At 40.6% G+C, this 21,216-nt stretch overlaps 1 protein-coding gene across 1 annotated transcript in view; it reads right to left on the reverse strand.

Moving 5' to 3' along the window:
• Nucleotides 1-21,216, reverse strand: part of svr (Carboxypeptidase D svr) — a 39,803-nt gene that overhangs the window by 12,804 nt on the left and 5,783 nt on the right. Inside the window, exons 4-12 of the mRNA XM_028315675.1 lie at nt 18,994-19,190; nt 13,913-14,025; nt 12,814-12,902; nt 4,599-4,805; nt 3,940-4,134; nt 2,594-2,679; nt 1,799-1,999; nt 733-818; nt 179-335 (exon numbers count right to left, since the gene is read on the reverse strand). Coding sequence (XP_028171476.1) covers nt 179-335; nt 733-818; nt 1,799-1,999; nt 2,594-2,679; nt 3,940-4,134; nt 4,599-4,805; nt 12,814-12,902; nt 13,913-14,025; nt 18,994-19,190 — 1,331 coding nt within the window. The remainder of the gene's footprint in view (nt 1-178; nt 336-732; nt 819-1,798; nt 2,000-2,593; nt 2,680-3,939; nt 4,135-4,598; nt 4,806-12,813; nt 12,903-13,912; nt 14,026-18,993; nt 19,191-21,216) is intronic.

Here is a 21,216-nt window from a genome sequence, read left to right on the forward strand (position 1 = left end):
AAAGTGTGTCAAGAGGGCCTATTTTTTTTGGAAGGATTAAGTTCCACCATGATAAGATAAACGTTATGCTTGTGTCATGAGTAGGTTCACCACAATAGTCCAGCGGTGGCGGGATGCGAACCTTTCTTGGTATTTCTCGGATCTCGATTCGGCCAGTCCGACACTTTTTTTGACCTACCTGTTCGATATAAGTCAGCAGCGCATCCTTGTTATGCTCCCAGTAAGTAGGTAAGTCAGATTCCGGCGGGAACTTGTAGCAACCCAGTTCTAAAGTCAGCTCCATATCATTCGTGTGTAGGTAGTTCCAGTCCTGCATGCCTCCCGCTAGCACGTACCTGGCAAATACATACTAATATTATAACTTAGTTGTAACTTATAAGAAAGTACTCATGGGCCTAACTTCTGGATTATTCCACTTTGTTCTGTTCCACCTGGGTGATATCACCTGGATGAAGCATGATCCTAACTTCTATCTCAGAGGAGGGAAAATCTGATTGTTTTAGACAGGCACAAGGGATTTAGACAAAAAACTGAAGGTATATAAGGTAAACTAAGGCATGTAGGGAGAGATGCATAATTTCCAGAGAAAGTTAAGGCAGCAATCTTCCTCTGTTACAAATGGTTAATTAATAACAATAAAAATACTTTTTTCTGAATTTTTTTACAGAATTTTGATTTTGTACAGAAGTTTGAAAAATCATTCTACCGTGTCGGTCTGTCATAAAAACTCACCACTGGGCGCCGTTAGTGATGCCTCCGGGGAACTTTTCGTCTATCAAGTTCTTGCAGGGCTGCCCCAGATGCATTTTCGTGTGAGCCTGTGACAGTCAATTAAATTAACCTATAGTTAACATATGAGAGGTTTTTAGTGATTAGAATCAATACCATACCATACACATTTTAACAAGTAACAGATATAGTTATATTTAAATACAACTTCTAGTTGCGATAAATCGAAAAAGCTGTATTAATAGTAATGACAACAAGTATCTAATTTTAAAATTTCTATCTCTACTATGTAATGTAATGATGTCTACGATCCAATATGAAAGAAAATACTTACCCAAATACAATTAATCAAACATGCATACACTCGAAAAGTATGCGAGTAATTGCATTCAAAATGTAAGTAAAATCGTCAAAACAAGCCATTCAATTTCAGGCTACAGGCCAAGTCAAAGCTGAAACTATTTTATACAGTGTGTTTCTTTTTCACTTTCGAGACTTTTCCCACGTATTCTTTTTTAAAGTTTTGATGAATACCCCACGTATTCATACAATATCGGAAGTTCAAACAGAAATATACTGTATTTGCAGGCTATCTGGGCTAGGATGCGTGCCGTGATATACTTTATCGACGTCAAAATGTATGGGCAAAATCGATAAAAAGGCGTGATAACCGCTTATCGGGGCGCACATCCTAGGCCTATATGAAAGGACTTAATGGCAAAAACTTAAACAGTGATTCTAAAACAATCACGGTTACTCTGTCTTAGAAAAAAAAGACGGTCGTATTGTATTTTGAGTCAAGTTTTGAGTGTCATTTCCCAATAAGCCTATTATGATTAAAGTAACCATCACCAGAGTAAATACAAATAAGTAGTTCATCTTCATAGAAACGCACCGAGCGTGGATTAGCGGGGTGTTGCGCCGAATTTTGTCAGTGTGTGCGTGCGCGCCGCATACGTATTGGCGCGCTCACATACAAACCGCGCTCGGTGCGTTTCTATGAAGATGACCTACTCATTTGTATTTACTCTGCCATCACTGTTTAAGCTCTCAACCCTTAAATACTTACGTCAGCATAAACGTGAGCCAAATGCATAAACACAGGATCATCAGGCGAGGCGGACTTCACGCCCGTCTTCATGTCAGGGTTGCCATCATACGGGTAGTTGGCGACGAGGGCACCGCCGTGAAGGTTCGCGGACAACACGAAAGGAATAGACAACGACCAATTCATCACCGCTATTGTCTCTGGTTCGGGGAAAATGTTGTCCTGGAACGGTTGTTAGTTAAATAAAACCGTTATTTTCAAACGGAAGGGTTAAAGAGGTTAGAGGTGGTTATTGGGAGTTTTAATTTAAAATTCAAACAAGTTTTTGTACTTAAAAAACCGAGTGGCTCAATGTCTTGGTAGCTCAGAGATCATAGGTGGAATTGTGTAAAGCAATCGTAATCATTTGACAGTTCATAACGTATGATAAAGTCAGTTAAACAAAGCGTTTGACAGAATAATCGTACGTTATGAACTGTCAAATGATAGAGTTTGCTTTACATTACACAATTCCACCTCAGATCAATCTACCGTTTAGCGAAAATTACTTTCACTAACTGATTACAAGATTTACAAGTAAAAAATCATGTTTAAGGGAAGAGGGAGACTTAAAATGTTCAGAGCACATGCCATCAAAAGAGATAATTATTTTCATATTGCAAAAATCATTTTGTCAAATCAAATCATTGTAAACTCAATCCAGAAATGCAGTTTTCAAATCATCATTCAACTCAACCAATTTATGCAGTTATTTTAGTAAAAATCATACAGTCAAACGTTATTTAGTTATAATACGAGTAATAAACGTTAACAAACCTTTGTAGGCCCGTACTGATCGGGGAAGTTTCTGTTCAAGTCCACCTTGTGGGCATTGGCTCGGCCTCGCATGCTGCTGTAGTCGCCTGGAAGACACAGATTGATATACTGATTTTATTGTAGTATTAAATGGATTACAGCACAAAGGTAAATCTCTAATGTTGAGTGTCTAATCAACTTTGACATGATAAAGTCAAGAAGTTGCAAACGCCGGCGCACGGACTTGTTTAGAGCGAGTGAGCAAGGACGCGGGGTGGGGATGTTACTCGCCTGGCAGAATATAACAAAATGGATAATCTCGCTCGATCGAAAGAATAAGTAACATGGTGTTGGTCGTCTAAATTTTTGGTGTTCAACCACGTTTAGCTACTAAATTACTCGATTAGTGTAAACTAAACATTTAGCGATTCGCAAGCCAGGTCTGCGATGTCCCCTTACTGTTTAAGATACCCATTACCCACCTTCTCTAGACTTCTCGTAGCCATCCGGGTTCATGCTAGGCATCAGATGCACTCGTGTGGTGTTCAGTATACGCTGCACCCTCTCGTCTCCAGCATAGTACTGGTAGCAGAGGAACTTGGCCAGTTGTAGGTCGTTTTACAAATAGCCCTATAACCACATACCTACCTTCCCTGGACTTTTCGTAGCCATCCGGGTTCATGCTAGGCATCAGATGCACTCTCTCGTCTTCCGCATATACTGGTAGCAGAGGAACTTGGCAAGATTGAGCAGAAACTGCTAGTACTAGTACACTTAGCGCTAGGTAGCTACATACCTTCCCTGGACTTCTCGTAGCCATCTGGATTCATGCTAGGCATCAGATGCACTCGTGTAGTATACGCTGGATCAGAGGATTTATCTGCTACCAGTACTATGCGGGAGACGCTCGGTAGCAGAGAAACTTGGCCAGCTACGTGGGTACTAGTACACTTAGCGCTGTTTAAGGGAGACACGCTGCGACACATGACAATGATACGTCGCATAATGGGACATAGGACAAGCAAGGTTTCACTGCGCTCGTCGCGCTTGCCACGTTGCGTTTGTCGCTGACTTAGGAGACTACGTAAGCATTACGATACCTTCTCTGGACTTCTCGTAGCCATCCGGGTTCATGCTAGGCATCAGATGCACCCTCGTAGTGTTGAATATACGCTGCACGCTCTCGTCTCCAGCATAGTACTGGTAGCAGAGGAACTTGGCCAACTACGTGGGCACTAGTACACTTATGGCTGTTTAACGGAGACACGCTGCGACACGACATAACATGACACAATGATACGTCGCTCGTCGCGCTTGCCACGTCGCATTTGTCGCTAACTTAGGAGACTACGTAAGCATTACGATACCTTCTCTGGACTTCTCGTAGCCATCCGGGTTCATGCTAGGCATAAGATGCACTCGGGTAGTGTTCAGTATACGCTGCACCCTCTCGTCTCCCGCATAGTACTGGTAGCAGAGGAACTTGGCCAGTTCAAGCAGAAGCTCGCGGCCCACCACTTCGTTTCCATGCATGTTGGCCACGTATTTGAACTCAGGTTTGCCTGGAGAGAAAAGTAGAGTAATTGTAGTAATATTTATTAAAAAAAAAAGATTCTGAGTGTCAATAAGTAATGAGACTATAGGAGTTGGAGAACTTTCTTCATCGGATCGGGGACAGAAAGACCATACACAGAATGTCAATGTGCATCAAAATGTTTGACATGCGACTTTTAAAACATAAATAAGAAAACGATCTCCTGCTGAAAAATGATTTTTATGGATCTCAAAACCAAGTAATATAGAACAGAAGGTTACATAAAGTTATGAAAGAGAGGAAGACTGCAAAAATAGTTTTTACAACAATAATTCGTATTATATGTATTCAAGCAACTCAACTATCACCTCGTACCTACTTGACTGTTTTCTCATGATCTTGCATTAGGGGACAAGAATAACCCACAAAAAGTAATAGAGCTCAATCGCAGTATCTTCCTAACAGTAGGTCTACAAACTATTCCAGACTCACCAGGCAAATGCTTCCCAGGGTTCTTCGTAACTTCCATCACATACAGCTCCCGTCCCTCCACGGATTTCCCAATACTGGTCAGCGCCGTGATCTCCGGATACTTGTCGTGCAGATCCTGGAGGTACTTCTCCATGCTCTTGAAGTCGTGGTGCTGGAAGTCCAGAGCTGAAATGCCGTCCAGGTCGTGACGCGGCTTCCTTTCATGCTCTGGAGATTTGCCCTTGGTTTTAGCTTAGGGGAATAGCGGGGACGTGAGTGTGAAGGAAGGGTTTAATAGAGTATTATGTGTATTTTTATCTATATTTATAAAAGCGAAAGGTCAGACTGACTCACTAACTCATCACGAAATCTCAGAAACTACAAGTGCCAGGAGTCTCAAATTTTGCATGGGGGTTCCTTTTAGAACATAGGTGCTAAGACGGGATTTTCCATAATTCAATCCCTAAGGGGGTAAAACGGGGTCCACGCGGGTGGCCGCTAGTATTTAATTTAGGTCAAATAAGGTTTTTTAACGGTATTATTAACTTGTGGTGAACCAATAAGATAATTAAATGAATGCGTTCACCACATTAGTTCAGCGTTCGGTGGGGATCGAACTACGGAATGAATCGGCAGTCCGAAGACAATTCAGAACATTTTTTAAACCTTACAGAAAGATATAATTCTGGAATGGAATTTTACTAATTATATAAACTGGGAAACCTGCTTTGAGTTTTCTGTATTTTTTTTCTCTCCTGTCACTGTAAATACCTTATTTACTTTTTTATGTGTATCTTCGAATTTGACAGCAGTAAGAATGGGACATTAACTTTGCTATTTTAATTCCCACTCCATTTAAATACTCAAATTTAATGCATCAAACAATTCCTGCATGCTTATTATGATTTTAGTACTAAAATACCTAAGTAGTTTTAATTGAAGAGCAAAAGTGCCACCACCGCCTCCGGACCAGATGTTTGTTAGCTGAAGTAGGTAAATAGTTTCAAAGAAAGGGGAAAGAAAATGTTAAATACAGGCGTAGGAATGTGGATATTCTTTTATTTATTTATCTGTCTGCGTACTAGGCTATTTCTATTCATATTCATAAGTGCCACTTGTGGTCTCTGAATAAATATTTTTGATTTTGATTCATTTATTTATTTATGAGAACTCTTTCAATCGTTTGTGTACAGTCCATTCAGAATATGATTTGTTTGTTGAAAAAATAGCTCTCATGGCAACTACCTACATAAGATTTATCTTGATTTATCGAGGTTTTAGTATCTTAATGTGTCATCTACGGTACATCTAATCCAACAGGCTTATTAAGAAAGTCTTCAGTGGCACACACACAGTAATTTTAAGGTCATAACGCCCATAACTATATTTTTATGTCAAACTAAGTATGTATTTTATTATACTGTTCCAACGCCACTCTTGTAGTGGAGTTTTGGGCCGACACTCTATAGGTTTGTTGTCGACACGACAAGCAGATACTTTTCTTAAGCCAAGAACACGCTGGTTTGTACTTATATTTTTATGAAAGGTATTTTTCTGATAGTAATATCAGGCCTGTTCATCTCCGCGAGTTTACATCAAAAACAAAACACGCACGATGGCCCACCTACAGGATACTATTCGACAAGGCCTCACATACGAGCGAACATTGACTCACGCACGCGTATTCTTGTGTATGATGGAAGAAAATAAAGATAATGGTGTACTAAATACTGTGCAGTATTTAACTGCCAAAATAATAATAAAAACACAGAATGTACTTTTTTAAGTTGCCTCAAGACACTGAGAGGTAAATAAGTAGTTAATATTATTCATGATAATTCATGCTTAATCATGTATTTCCTCCGCCATTTTCCGCAGTTTGGCACCTCACGTCACATCATTTTACCGAAGTCAGCCCTATTCGCTGGGTGCGAAGTACTAGGTGGGGGGGACATAATCTATCGCAGCGCTCATGGTGGTCAAAAGTAGAAATAATGTAAGCTCTGTCATCAGATGTATCTGTCAATGGCAAAAGGATTCTACATAATACATTTTAATATCATTAATTAATCGCATGAAAAGGGTCCTACTGGAAACTTAAATAAAAGAGTGGACTGTATTTCGATAGGGCTGTTTTAATAGCCGTTTACAATTTGGAAATAACTAAACTATACAACGTGGTAGTACAAAAATGAGTCACAGTAGTTGTTGTGCACAGATGTTTGCCTTATGATGAGAGCGTCAATTATTGAACTCTGCCCTTGTTTTGTTCTTAATTCTTCTACATCTCGGACTTGTCCAGCCAATACCAACAACTTTCCTTTAAATACGGTTTGTGGTTGGAATTTGATATTGTAACTCTCACAAACCCGGTCTTCAAAACGATACTCATTTCGATCTGAAAACGATATTTAATTTATTACTAGCGATACAGAAACATTTAAATATATTTACTGTTATATAATGAAACCGTTAAAGTAGCTTTTTCTTTTTGTTTTACTGTAAAACTACAACTATAAATGAAGTAAACAAACCCTGACACAATCAAAATTAAACACACTTTTTGGACTTACCTCATTTGATTTGAATGACCAAAATGATTTCAAAACCTTTTTTCCACCCAAATCGTGGTATCACAACAATTTATTAGTTGAAAATATTTGTTATTTTTTCATTTCGATATTTTTTCACAAATATACGACCTAAATGTCAATGTGACAGAACCCACAAAGTTGTGGACGCTAGTTGGCGCTGTAATCGTGCACGGAGCCAATAGCTTCGGCGCTGTGCCGATCACTGACGTTTGTCAACAAAATGGTGCTTGACTCTTGAGACAGGCTATATTACACCATATTGTTAATGACATTGAGCATACATTTTTTTAAATACCTTCGCGAAGTAAAACTTCTGTACGTAGTACTTATTATTATTCTGTGGTAATATTTACAGTTGAAAGTTGTTAGTGTGTATTGGTATGAGGATAGTGTACCTAAAGGATGGAGGTTAGGAAAACTAAAAGAAAAATACAGCAAAATAAAGGGCAAATCTACGAAGCATAATAGGAAAGAAAAGAAAAAACCAACCACCAAAGATACTTTACTAATTAAAACTAAAATATTTCAACTAAAATAAAAATAAACTAAAACTAAACAACCAAAGTACTAAGAAGTAATGAGACTTCAGAAAAACAGTAGAATCAATATGAAACTTCATTTTATTGTTAATCACAATACACAATTCATGATAAAAATCGAGTCAATTTCTCGTTTCGTACAGTCAACATTAAAAGTATTATACCATTTCACCATGTGCACTCTAAATAAATGTACCTACATATTAAATAAATTTTTCCTTTAATGTTTTGATGTTATCATGTTAGATGCTGAGAGTACCAACAACAACATTATCACAAAAACTACGTAAATAAAAATTTAACCTGTAGATAGGTGATTACTCTTAGGCCGAGTACTCACTGCCAAGCTGTAACTTTAAACCAATATTTTCCCTCTTTGAGATCAATATTAGTAACCAGTGTTTATTTCTTATCCATGTCTATATTATGCACAATACTTATGGTTATTGATGCAACTCGCTCGCTCATGAGTATACAGCTTTAGGTGTGAAGTTAGTAGCAAAGCAACGTGACAATAATGAAGTGAGCAGTTTATACATAAGCGATGTAGATAAGTAAATTACTCACTTATAACACTGAGCCCCATTCTAATTTTTTGTATCATTAAATGGTATGAATCTCTTTTAAATCAATTTGAAAATGCACATGGTAATTTGAGCTTTTTTAGTTATTGAAACATTTACGAGCACAAAGTAGGTTTTGACTTATCACAGTATAAATGTAGGATAGAAAATATCAAAATTCTAAAGTATTAATTATACAATCAACTTTATTGGTACACATTACCTTTACAACTAGTATTATGTGATTAACTACCATTCCCTCTAATTACTACTACAATAGATACATAAATATGTATAAATATATACCAAGTTTTTAAAATTAGTTAGTATAGTTATTAATTTAGGTCATTTATTTTAATTAGGAATGTAATTTAAATTTTTTTATTTCTTAAATTCGATTAAAAAATATCACAACCAATAAACAGGCCAAAAGGCTTTAAGTATACTTTGAGATCAATTTTGGAATGTCTAATTTTTAATTAGTGAGACTTGGCACGAAACATATTGCAATAATTTTACATAATTTATAATACTAAAGTATAGGCTTCTTCCTTGTGGAAATCGTCTCTCTCTAAAGTACATGCCGAATGTTTGACAAATCTGAATGTTTGTATCTTATTCGTTGTACGCTGAACAACCCGAAGGAGTTAACTGCGCACCAGGCACACGTGACGTCACATCGACGCTCTGGTACGGTCGGGGTTAAATCAGACAAAAACAGTTCTAAATACGTATTCACAATGGTCATTTTGATAGAACGATTACTCGATAGGATCGCAACTCAGTGTTTTGTTGTCGTTGAAGTTTTGTTACGTGGTCCCATTGAAAAACAGTTCTAAATCCGTATTCATAAGGGTCATTTTGATAAAACGATTACTCGATAGGATCGCAACTCAGTGTTTTGTTGTCGTTGAAGTTTTGTTACGTCGTCCCATTGAAAAACAGTTTTAATCCCTATTCACAAGGGTCATTTTGATAGAACGATTACTCGATAGGATCGCAACTCAGCGATTTGTTGTCATTTAAGTTTTGTTACGTCGTGCCATTGAAAAACAGTTTTAATCCCTATTCACAAGGGTCATTTTGATAGAACGATTACTCGATAGGATCGCAACTCAGTGTTTTGTTGTCTTGAAGTATTGTTACGTGAATAAGGGTACAGTTAACTCGACCGGGTTGAAGTTTAAATCTAAAGGAAGACTTCCGAGAACAGCTTACGATCGCATTTTTCATTCAGTACTTTATCGGAAGTATAATTAAACCTAGGTTTTAACTTAGTTGGATTTTAGGCTAAACATAATTTTTGACATACGGTCGTAGGAACAACTTCACTATTTATTAGGCTTAACTGAGGAAGAGCTAGGCAGTGTCAGTTTTAAAAATACCTAATCTTAATTCCTAACCTTATTTTTAAAAAAATGAGAAACTGTAAAATTTACAAACTACTGTAGTTAAAATTGAGCATTGAATGTTTCCTTCAATTTATAAGTATAATGGTATTTACATAGTTAGTGACGAAAAGCCATCGAAATAATAACAGATATAAATAATATTTTTATACAAAACTTGGTTTAATAACTAAACACTTGTATATTATCATATTATTATACTTAATGGCTACGTAGAATAGTTTTATATCTGTTATGACTTCGATGAAAAAGGCGGCAAAAATGATGATAATTATATCGATTGCATTATTGCACACAATCAATGAAACCTGATCACTATCAAAGCGTTGAGGTGTTTCTTTCAAAGTCATTAATATTTATGTCAAATAGATTATCATAATCATATTGTGATTTTTTAAATATTTGTTTCCAAATGTTTGGCGGGGGCATTTATGTATCTTTATAGCAGTTTTTACACTAAAAATGTATTTTTTTCTTAGCCGGCTTATTTTATTCAATCACAGTGACGTGTGTGATTTGTTGAATGTTATTTTTTCTTAGTCGACTCTTTAGTTCGATTACATCTTTTGTCATTCTTAAGCTAGATAAGTTATTTCGTAGCTCAAACTAGGGTCTCGATACGTCAAAGTACTGTTTTACTTGCACGAATTTTTGTCATTCAAAAACAGCCTCTTTTTGTCTTCATCATAAGGGTACTAGGTATTACCTAGGTTTAGCGGGACCTTCAAAGTATTTTACCGCATTATTTTTACATAAAAATGGCGGTTTTTCCTTGCTGATTTTTTAACGTTTTTGACCCCATTCGAACGGTTTTTTCATTCCAAACTAGCCTTAATCACCGTAACTTTAAAGGAATACCTCCTAAGCTATGATAACCAGCGAGCCCCAGCACACACGCGCTCGCCCTCAGTCTCGTTTCACCGACGAAGTCTAAGTTATTTCGTAGGTGAAACGAGGGTCTCTCAATACGTCAAAGTACTGTTTGATTGCACGAATTTTGTCACTCAAAAGTAGCCCTTATACCCTTAGACTTAAGGGCTATAAAGAAATACCTCCTAAGCTACTACAACCGTCACCACCAGTAACAGCATGACAGCGAGCCCTAGAACACACGCGCCCGCCCTTAGGCTCCCAGGCGCCGACTTACCGTCCTCGCGGCGGGTCAGCGAGAGATTCATAGATAATGACACTGTTCTGTGATTGTTTATGGCCAAATTATTTTGCTACTCAATTGCGTCATTGCATGTTATTGGTCAAGTTTGAAGAAGGTCTCTAAAAGATGAATTTCTTTGTCATTCTGAAATGTTATTTTTGCTTAGTCGACTCTTTTGTTCGATTACATCTTTGTCATTCTTAGGTTAGACAAGTTATTTTGTAGGGTCTCGAAACGTCAAAGTATTGTATTATTGGCACCGATTTTTGACATTAAAAATGTCTCTAAAATCTTAAGGACCCAAGGGCTTTAAAGAAACACCTCCTAAGCTATGACAACCACCACCAGCACCAGCACAGCGAGCCCCAGCACACACGCGCCCGCCCTAGGGACTCTCTGTCTCGTTTCACCGACGAAGTCTAAGTTATTTCGTAGGTGAAACGAGGGTCTCTCAATACGTCAAAGTACTGTTTGATTGCACGAATTTTGTCATTCAAAAATGACCCTAACCACATTGACTTTAAAGACGTTAAAGATACACCTCCTAAGCTATGACAACCACCACCAGTACCAGCATGTTAATTTTTCTTAGACAACTTTTTAGTCCGATTAGATCTTTGTCATTTTTAGGTTAGACAAGGCATTTCGTAGGTCAAACGAGGGTCTCGATACGTCAAAGTACTGTTTTTTCGGCACAGATTTTTGTCACTCAAAAATAGCCCTATACCCTTAGACTTAAGGGCTATAAAGAAATACCTCCTAAGCTACTACAACCGTCACCACCAGTAACAGCATGACAGCGAGCCCCAGCACACACGCGCCCGCCCTTAGGCTCCCAGGCACCGACTTACCGTCCTCGCGGCGGGTCAGCGAGAGATTCATAGATAATGACACTGTTCTGTGATTGTTTATGGCCAAATTATTTTGCTACTCAATTGCGTCATTGCATGTTATTGGTCAAGTTTGAAGAAGGTCTCTAAAAGATGAATTTCTTTGTCATTCTGAAATGTTATTTTTGCTGGGGTCCTTTTGTTCGATTACATCTTTGTCATTCTTAGGTCAGACAAGTTATTTTGTAGGGTCTCGAAACGTCAAAGTATTGTATTTATGGCACCGATTTTTGACATTAAAAATGTCTCTAAAATCTTAAGGACCCAAGGGCTATAAAGAAACACCTCCTAAGCTATGACAACCACCACCAGCACCAGCACAGCGAGCCTCAGCACACACGCGCCCGCCCAAGCGACGTTCACGCCCGCCCTTAGGCTCCCGGGCGCTGACTTACCGTCCTCGCGGCGGGTCAGCGAAAGACCATAGATAATGACTCTGTTCTGTTCTGTTTCTAGCTTCTTTTTGTCTTTATCATAAGGGTACAAGGTATTACCTAGGTTTAGCGTGGCCTTCAAAGTATTTTATCGCATTATCTTTACATAAAAATGGCGGTTTTCTTGGCTGGTTTTTTTACGTTTTTGACCCATTATCATAAGGGTACAAGGTATTACGCCCTCAGGAGACTTACCGTCCTCGCGGCGGGTCAGCGTGAGACCATAGACAATGACTGTTCTGTGATTGTTTATAAGCCAACTTTTTTTATTTTTTGACTCAATTGCGTTATTGCTATAGGGTGTAGTTTATCGCTTAATTTTGACGAAGGTCTCTACAAGATGAAACTTTTTTTTTGTCATTCCAAAATGTTAATTTTGTTAGTCGACTCTTTAGTTTGTCATTCTCAGTTTAGACAAGGTATTTCGTAGCTCAAATTAGGGTCTCGAATAGTCTCGATACGTCAAAGTACTGTTTTTTCGGCAGGATTTTTGTCATTCAAAAATGACCCTAACCACAATGACTTTAAAGACGTTAAAGAACACCTCCTAAGCTATGACAACCACCACCAGCACCAGCACAGCGAGCCTCAGCACACACGCGCCCGCCCAAGCGACGTTCACGCCCGCCCTTAGGCTCCCGGGCGCTGACTTACCGTCCTCGCGGCGGGTCAGCGTGAGATTCACGGTCAAAGCTTCGACTCCCAGTGGGGGCACCGTGATGGTCACCGGTTTTGAGTCGTACCTGGATGGGAGAGATTGTGTTAGATAGTGAACGCAACATTTTCTACTATTATATTGGTAGAACTGTATTAGTGTTGATTTCTATTATGTTTGTGTTGGTAACACTGTATCTGTCATTCTCTCCCCCGCGTACATTTTACCGCCGAAATACATTGTTCTGTTTTATTCGCAAATAATCTTTTATTTAACTAAAGTAATCACAATTCATCAGATTGGATTAATATTAACGTTTGACTTGGCTTAGACTTTGACTCAATTCGAAACTAGTCAGGAAGTCACCACGTATTTTGTAATTTCGAAAATTAATGACCTAGTGAGGTTACTAAAGTAATTTGAATTTCTTTGTTTTCGGATCTATTCTTCCTTCTCACTCAAAGTGAGATATGTAACTGCGTAAATGGGGTTAGGAAGAGGCCCCTTGAGAGTCGAATCGTAATAATATTAAACCACTTCTTCGTCCAGCCAAAATGCAGGATACACAGAACCGCATTTAGCCTACTGGGGATGTTCTGGGGTCCTTTTAATAAATTATCTCTTCTTTTTTTAAAAGCAGACGGGGCTCCCTCGTTCGCGGGTCTTGAGCACGTTCCCAATGGGAAAGAGGGGCTTTAAGGCAAAGTATATTAAGGATGTATGCTTATAACTGATAAAGAATTTTGCTAGTAAGCGAATGTTAATGGGACTATTCCAACCTCTCGTTCTCACCGCTGCAACTCCTGTGTAGCCAGGATCTACAGCTTGACCGCCAATAAAAACCAAACCAGTAAAGGTCAAGTTTGTCCCGAGGGAAATTAAACTATCACTGGACCCGCAAGCTAAATTAATCAGAAGAACACAGGAGGAGTTCGAAGCTAAGGTTCGACAGGTGACAAAACAAAAGGTAAAGTAACCTGTAAGAAAAGATATACACCACGGACAGTAAACATAATTTATGAGGACCTATCTTGTGAGCTATTAGCACCTGCCAATATATTTTTTTAATTTTGCTAGCTAGCGAATGTTAGTACTAACCCCATAGCTGAAGCAGACACGTTGTAGACTCCAGGCAGCAGTAGACGCCAGTACACGCCGTGCTCTGTCACCTTCACCGGATGGTTGATGCCTTCCACTTGCACGATGGCGTGCTGGAAACAAAGATTCTTATGCAAATCAATAATATCACGACAGTTTATTATTATCCCCATTCTAAAATGTAAAATTTGAACGTGGGACATCGCTATCGGCGGTTCATCATCATCATCAACAGCCCTTTACAGTCCATTGCTGGACTATGAGCCTCCTCCACTATAGTGGAGGGTTTTGCCATAATCCCCACGCTTGTCAGGCGGGTTGGAGATCGCAGTTGAAAAGATTGATGTTTTTTCAAAGAGCGCTGCTGCCCGTTCTCTGTTTGATGTGTAGTCCCTAAGTCGCCTTTTACGACACCCGCGGGAAGAGTAGGGGTTGGTGACAAACCGGCGTTTGCTTCAAGTATTCTGCTTGATGTTGTTTTTGACCTTGACAGGTTGTCCATATTGTGAACTAAACAGGCCTATTCTCACCTCTCGTTCCCAGCACTGAAACTCCTGTGAAGCCAGGATCAACAGCTGCCAATAAAACCCAATCAACGAAGTTTAAGTTTGTCGCTGGGGAAGTTAAACTGTCATTGGACTAGAAGTGGACTGCGTTGGGACGTTAGTATACTCGAATGGCTCCCTGATGGAATTACCTTGAATTGGCCGTCAATAAATACCCAACCAAAAGCCAAGAAGTCCCGGGGGCAAGTGAAACTGTCATTGAACTCCCTTTGGCTGAAATGATGGGACTTTAGTATACTTGTATCACCTTGGCTGACTCTCCCTGTTGGTCTAGCAGTGGACAGCCTTCGCCTAAGATGATAGGATGTTTTGCCAATGGTTCCAAATTTGTAGTCTACAGCATATCAAAGTTTTGTTGAGTCTTATGTCATTGTAATAGGATCCATTTTGTACCTTGACCGGCTCCCCGTGTTGGTCTACCACGTGTCCCTTGACGCCCATATGCGCGCGCTGCATGAAGCCCAGCAGCGGCTCGCGGTTGATCTCCCAGAAGCGAAACCATTCTTACCTCTGTTTCCCCCTGCTGTAACTCCTGTGTAACCGCCAATAAACACTCAACCAATGAAGGCCAAGATTGTCCTGGGGGCAAGTTAAACTGACATTGAGCTACATTCAGCTGAAATGATGGCTTTAGTATACTCGCATCACCTTAGCTGGCTCCCCGTGTTAGTCCAGCACGCGTCCCTCAGAGGCAAGCGATGTTCTACGGCTGAAATGATGATGANTGTAAGAAAAGATATACACCACGGACAGTAAACATAATTTATGAGGACCTATCTTGTGAGCTATTAGCACCTGCCAATATATTTTTTTAATTTTGCTAGCTAGCGAATGTTAGTACAAACCCCATAGCTGAAGCAGACACGTTGTAGACTCCAGGCAGCAGTAGACGCCAGTACACGCCGTGGTCTGTCACCTTCACCGGATGGTTGATGCCTTCCACTTGCACGATGGCGTGCTGGAAATAAAGTAAAGTAAAGTAATAAAGGTAGTTGTTATTAAAATACGGGGATAGTGTGTAAAATAATCTCTATAAATTAAAATCGGATGACGGAAATCGGATGTACGATAAGTTTTACATCTATTCCGGACCGTATCCTCACAGATTCGGATCATGTAAGTATATGTATAGAGAGAACGAGCAAGATAAGTTTTTATAGAACAGGCTCTCCGTGTCCACCTCTTGTTCCCACCGCTGCAACTCCTGTGTAGCCAAGATCTACAGCTTGATCACCAATAAGACTCAACCAATGAAGGAAGAGTTTGTTCCCGGAAAAGTTAAACTGTCATTTGAACTCCCTTTGGCTAAAATGATGGGACTTAGTATACTCGTATCACTTTAACTGGCTGCCCGTGTTAGTCCAGCACGCGTCCCTCAGAGGCAAGGGATGTTCTACGGCTGAAATGATGATGATGATGATGATGATCACCTTGATTGGTCCAGCAGTGGACTGCTTTTGGCACCTTAATATTGGTGTAAATGGTGCACCTTGACCGGCTCTCCGTGTTGGTCAACCACGTGTCCCTTGACGCCCACATGCGCGCGCTGCATGAAGCCCAGCAGCGGCTCGCGGTTGACCTCCCAGAAGCGCGCTGGTGTGCCCGAAGATGGCTTACGTAGCCTATTTTCACGGTAAAATCCCTCGCGCATTGAGGGCATCTAAGCACGCCGCCAACATAGTTATAGTGAATGGCGGCAGATGGACGGGCCTTCAAGTCATCGCGCTTCGCGTCGAGTTCAGTCGTACGCTGCACCTCGAACTCGCAACAGCAAGTTGCAGTTGCAAAAAAATGCTATTGTTGTATAAAGGTGCTGACAGAATGATGGCCCAGAAGTATCAATCTGGAAATCATTGATGGACACTCATGTGCGGTAGAGGCAATGGACGTCCTATGATGATGATCAACTTGGCTGGTATGGTGGACCAACAGGAAGACTGTTGGTCCACCATGTGTCCCTTTGAGGCCATGTACTACGGTCTCGTGTTGATCCAGCACACTGCCTTTGATGTCCAGGTGGGAGTGATGCATAAAGATTAGCAGAGTATTGGTCCGGCGGTCAGAAAAACCGTCCGCTTTTCCTAAAATGTCTAGAAGTTTCACCTTGACAATAGTATTGTAAAGGTACCTTGACCGGCTCCCCGTGTTGGTCCACCACGTGTCCCTTGATACCCATATGCGCGTGCTGCATGAAGGCCAGCAGCGGCTCGCGGTTGACCTCCCAGAAGCGCGGCAGCTCGGACGCCGCCGGGTACTTGCAGCAGGACAACTCGAAAGTCACTTCGAAGCAGTCCCCGTGGAGGTAGTTGAAGTCTTGCATGCCACCTGAGGATGGAAGGTATTAATTAAAATACGCCTTTTTGACCAATGAGGCAAATTTTTTCGCATTTCGCTCCCGCGTAAAGCATGTAATTTAATAAAAGTACTGCAACAGACTTTACTAAGAGGTTTAACACATTAGGATGATATTATTTATTAACCTAAATATACAGTGGCCTGCAAAACCAAGCATCACACCTTAAAAAAACCCTTCAAATGCTTTACTCTCATATTACAAAAGTTCTTGTGTAAAACAAAAAAAAACAGACAAAAAAAGGGAAAGAGAAAAAAAAAAGCTTTTGTTTTGGCTAGTTTATTAAAAGAACTTTTAGTCCACCAATTAAATTTTCATTAGTTTGAAAGAGTAGAGTAATAAACACCCAGAAGGAAAGGATATTGGGCGATATTTTATTTGACAAGTAGAAAAATAACGCACTGTATAACTTCATCTTTCGGGTTTTCACTGGTTTTGTTCTTACCAATTTTAATGATGTAAAACATTTATAACTTTTTGAGAGATAAAAAACCCCTAAAAGATAACAAACATCGCATCGAAATAGGGTATTCCCTGTTCTCTGAATCATGACAGCATGACTTTTGCGCATCATCAAGACAGGTTAATAGGTTATCTGATAATCTATATCTATCTATACTAATATTATAAATGCGAAAGTAACTCTGTCTGTCTCTCTTTCACGCCTAAACCACTGAACCGATTTTGATGAAATTTGGTATAGAAAAAGATTGAGTCCCGGGAAAGGACATAGGATAGTTTTTATCCTGGTTTTGAAACAGGGAAGCGCGATAAAGTTTTTCTGTGACAGACAAAAATCCACGCGGGCGAAGCCGCGGGCGGAAAGCTAGTTAATTAATAACTAAAATAAATTGAGAGAAATTGAGACGTCCGAATGTTTACAAAGAAGATTGTATGTAAAACTAGGAATAGAAGAAATATTCTGTAGTTCAGCAATAACACATGATAAGTGTTATCAAAGGTAGGTGTCCTTAGTATATTAAAGTTCAATGAATGTGTCAGATAAATCTACAATACGTATTGTGTTTGTAAGCCTAATGTTGCTTGCTTAAGTGAAGCAGCAAATCGAATGCACAGTGTTTAATAGAGCTCTGTGATTGGTTCATAGTCACCCTGTGCGTCCACGCGCACTGTGAGACCTCATAGTAATGTTTGTAAATACGGGGCGTAAGTATGTTGTAAGAGAGGCCAAATTCGTCGGTACATACGTGCCTCCATTCCAGAGCCTTCTTGGAATCTTCTAGAACTGACGTACCTTTAACAGAGTACCAGTCGGCGCCGTTAGTGACTCCATCGGTAAAGTTGTCTGGGGGACAGGTGGTGCCCTTCCTCATATCCTCGTGCTTGGACGCGAAGGTATGTGCGAGGAGTTTGAACACTGCATCATCTGGTGCCAGGCTCTCTACGCAGCAGTCGCGGCCGGTGCTGGAAGAAGTAGTTGACATTAATTAATAATTCTAAGACTACATTTCAACCTAAGAATGTCTACTAACTACTGGACATAGACCTCCCCCAAGGATGTCTACAACGGCCGGTCCTGCGCTGCCTGCATCCAGGCGCTTCCAACGACCTTCACTAGATCGTCAGTCCATCGAGTGAGAGGCCTCCCTGTCTCTATCATCATCAACAGCCCTTTACAGTCCACTGCTGGACTATGAGCCTCCTCCACTATAGTGGAGGGTTTTGCCATAATCCCCACGCTTGGCAGGCGGGTTGGAGATCGCAGTTTAAAAGATTGATGTTTTTCAGAGAGCGCTGCTGCCCGTTCTCTGTTTGATGTGTAGTCCCTAAGTCGCCTCTTACGACACCCGCGGGAAGAGTAGGGGTTGGTGACAAATGTATTCTACTCTGCCGTCACCACACGGCATACTAAGTAGGTATTCCTAGANCATGGACACTCATGTGCGGTAGAGGCAATGGACGTCCTATGATGATGATCAACTTGGCTGGTATGGTGGACCAACAGGAAGACTGTTGGTCCACCATGTGTCCCTTTGAGGCCATGTTCTACGGTCTCGTGTTGATCCAGCACACTGCCTTTGATGTCCAGGTGGGAGTGATGCATAAAGATTAGCAGAGTATTGGTCCGGCGGTCAGAAAAACCGTCCGCTTTTCCTAAAATGTCTAGAAGTTTCACCTTGACAATAGTATTGTAAAGGTACCTTGACCGGCTCCCCATGTTGGTCTACCACGTGTCCCTTGACACCCATATGCGCGTGCTGCATGAAGGCCAGCAGCGGCTCGCGGTTGACCTCCCAGAAGCGCGGCAGCTCGGACGCCGCCGGGTACTTGCAGCAGGACAATTCGAAGGTCACCTCGAAGCAGTCCCCGTGGAGGTAGTTGAAGTCTTGCATGCCTCCTGTGGATGGAAGGTATTGGAATTAAAATACACCTTTCTGCCAATTAGGCAAATATTTTCTCGTGGTTTCGCCCGCGTATTCACGCCCGCCAAAATATATGCGTGCATGAAGCATATTCTAACACTTAATTTAATAAAAGCTTTTGCACGCAATAGGCTAGTTTATTAAAAAAATTATAGTCCATCAATTAAATTATCAATCAAACAAGTAATTACGAAGTTATGGTGCATTTAAGTTCCGCGTGACGTCACAAAGTGCACAAACTTTTAAGCACTTCTTGACGTCACGGGGCTCTTCTTTTGATTTTTAGCGCGCTTTACCTCTTTCAATTTTCATTACTTTGAAAAAGTTTGAGTAATAAACTTCTAGAAGGATAGGATATTGGGAGATATATTATTTGATCAAGTTTGAAAATAACACGCTGAATAATTGCATCTTTCGAATTCTCACTGGTACTGGAATTCCCATTATATGATGTAAACATATAACTCTTTGAGAGATAAAAATACGCTTAAACGATTACAAACATCGCTTCGAATAAGGGTATTCCCTGTTCTCTGAATCATGACAGCATGACTTTTGCGCGTCATCAAGACAGGTTAAAAGGTTATCTGATAATTAATCCTACTAATAGTATAGAATTCACGCAAAAACTACTGAACGGATTTTGATGAAACTTTACAGTATTATTGATTATAACCCAAAATAACATAAAGGCTATAAATTATGACGATATGTGAAAAACTAAATTTCACGCGGGTGAACCCGCGGGCAAAAGCTAGTTATTAATAATTTGAGAGGTCCGAATGTTTACAAAGAAGATTGTATGTTAAACTAGGAATTATATATGTAGTTCGTGCCTCCATTCCAGAACCTTCTTGGAAACTTCCAGTACTGACGTACCTTTAACAGAGTACCAGTCGGCGCCGTTAGTGACTCCATCGGTGAAGTTGTCTGGTGGACAGGTGGTGCCCTTCCTCATACACTCGTGCTTGGACAGTCGTCTCATCTCATGGACATCTAGGAACTTTCTAGAACTGACCTTTAACAGAGTACCAGTCAGCGCCGTTAGTGACTCCATCGGTAAAGTTATCTGGTGGACAGGTGGTGCCCTTCCTCATATCCTCGTGCTTGGACGCGAAGGTATGTGCGAGGAGTTTGAACACTGCATCATCTGGTGCCAGGCTCTCTACGCAGCAGTCGCGGCCGGTGCTGGAAGAAGTAGTTGACATTAATTAATAATTCTAAGACTACATTTCAACCTAAGAATGTCTACTACTGGACATAGACCTCCCCCAAGGATGTCTACAACGACCGGTCCTACGCTGCCCGCATCCAGGCGCTTCCAACGTCCTACATTAGATCGTCAGTCCATCGAGTGAGAGGACTCCCTGTCTCTGCACTAAGTAGGTATTCTTAGACGCAGCTTCTAAAAAACACTATAAATAGACCTATAAATCGAGTTAGTGGCGGTAAGATTCCATGTATAGTAGCTTTCAAAATCAATAAATTGTCAGTCGATTGGCTTGGGACCTAATAGGGTCATACATAGTCCCCATTGTTGCTATAGAAAATCGGAGAGGGATATTGACAGCTCTTATATTATGTTAATCGACTAGGCCTTGTGTGTAAAGACACCTTGATTTTGAGTTCTATCCTCGTTTCCTCGTCCTACCCCAGGCCCAGGATCCTACAAATTGCAAAAAAGTAAGACCAAAAACTCACATAGAATCATCATAAGGATAGCTGGCCACCACCGCTCCACCATGCAGGTTTCCAGACAGCACAAACCGCTTGCCCATGACCCACTTCATCAGAGCCACCGTCTCCCGCTGTCGGTGGCCGAAGAGGTATTCCTCGTCATCAGAGCGGTCCACGTCGAACTGATCGGGAAAGTCCCGGTTCAGGTCAACCCCGTTTGCGTTGTTNGATGGACACTCATGTGCGGTAGAGGCAATGGACGTCCTATGATGATGATCAACTTGGCTGGTATGGTGGACCAACAGGAAGACTGTTGGTCCACCA

Source organism: Ostrinia furnacalis, unplaced genomic scaffold (genome assembly GCF_004193835.3).
Source record: "Ostrinia furnacalis isolate ACB-3 unplaced genomic scaffold, ASM419383v2 OfSCF5188, whole genome shotgun sequence".
Lineage (NCBI taxonomy): Eukaryota > Metazoa > Arthropoda > Insecta > Lepidoptera > Crambidae > Ostrinia > Ostrinia furnacalis.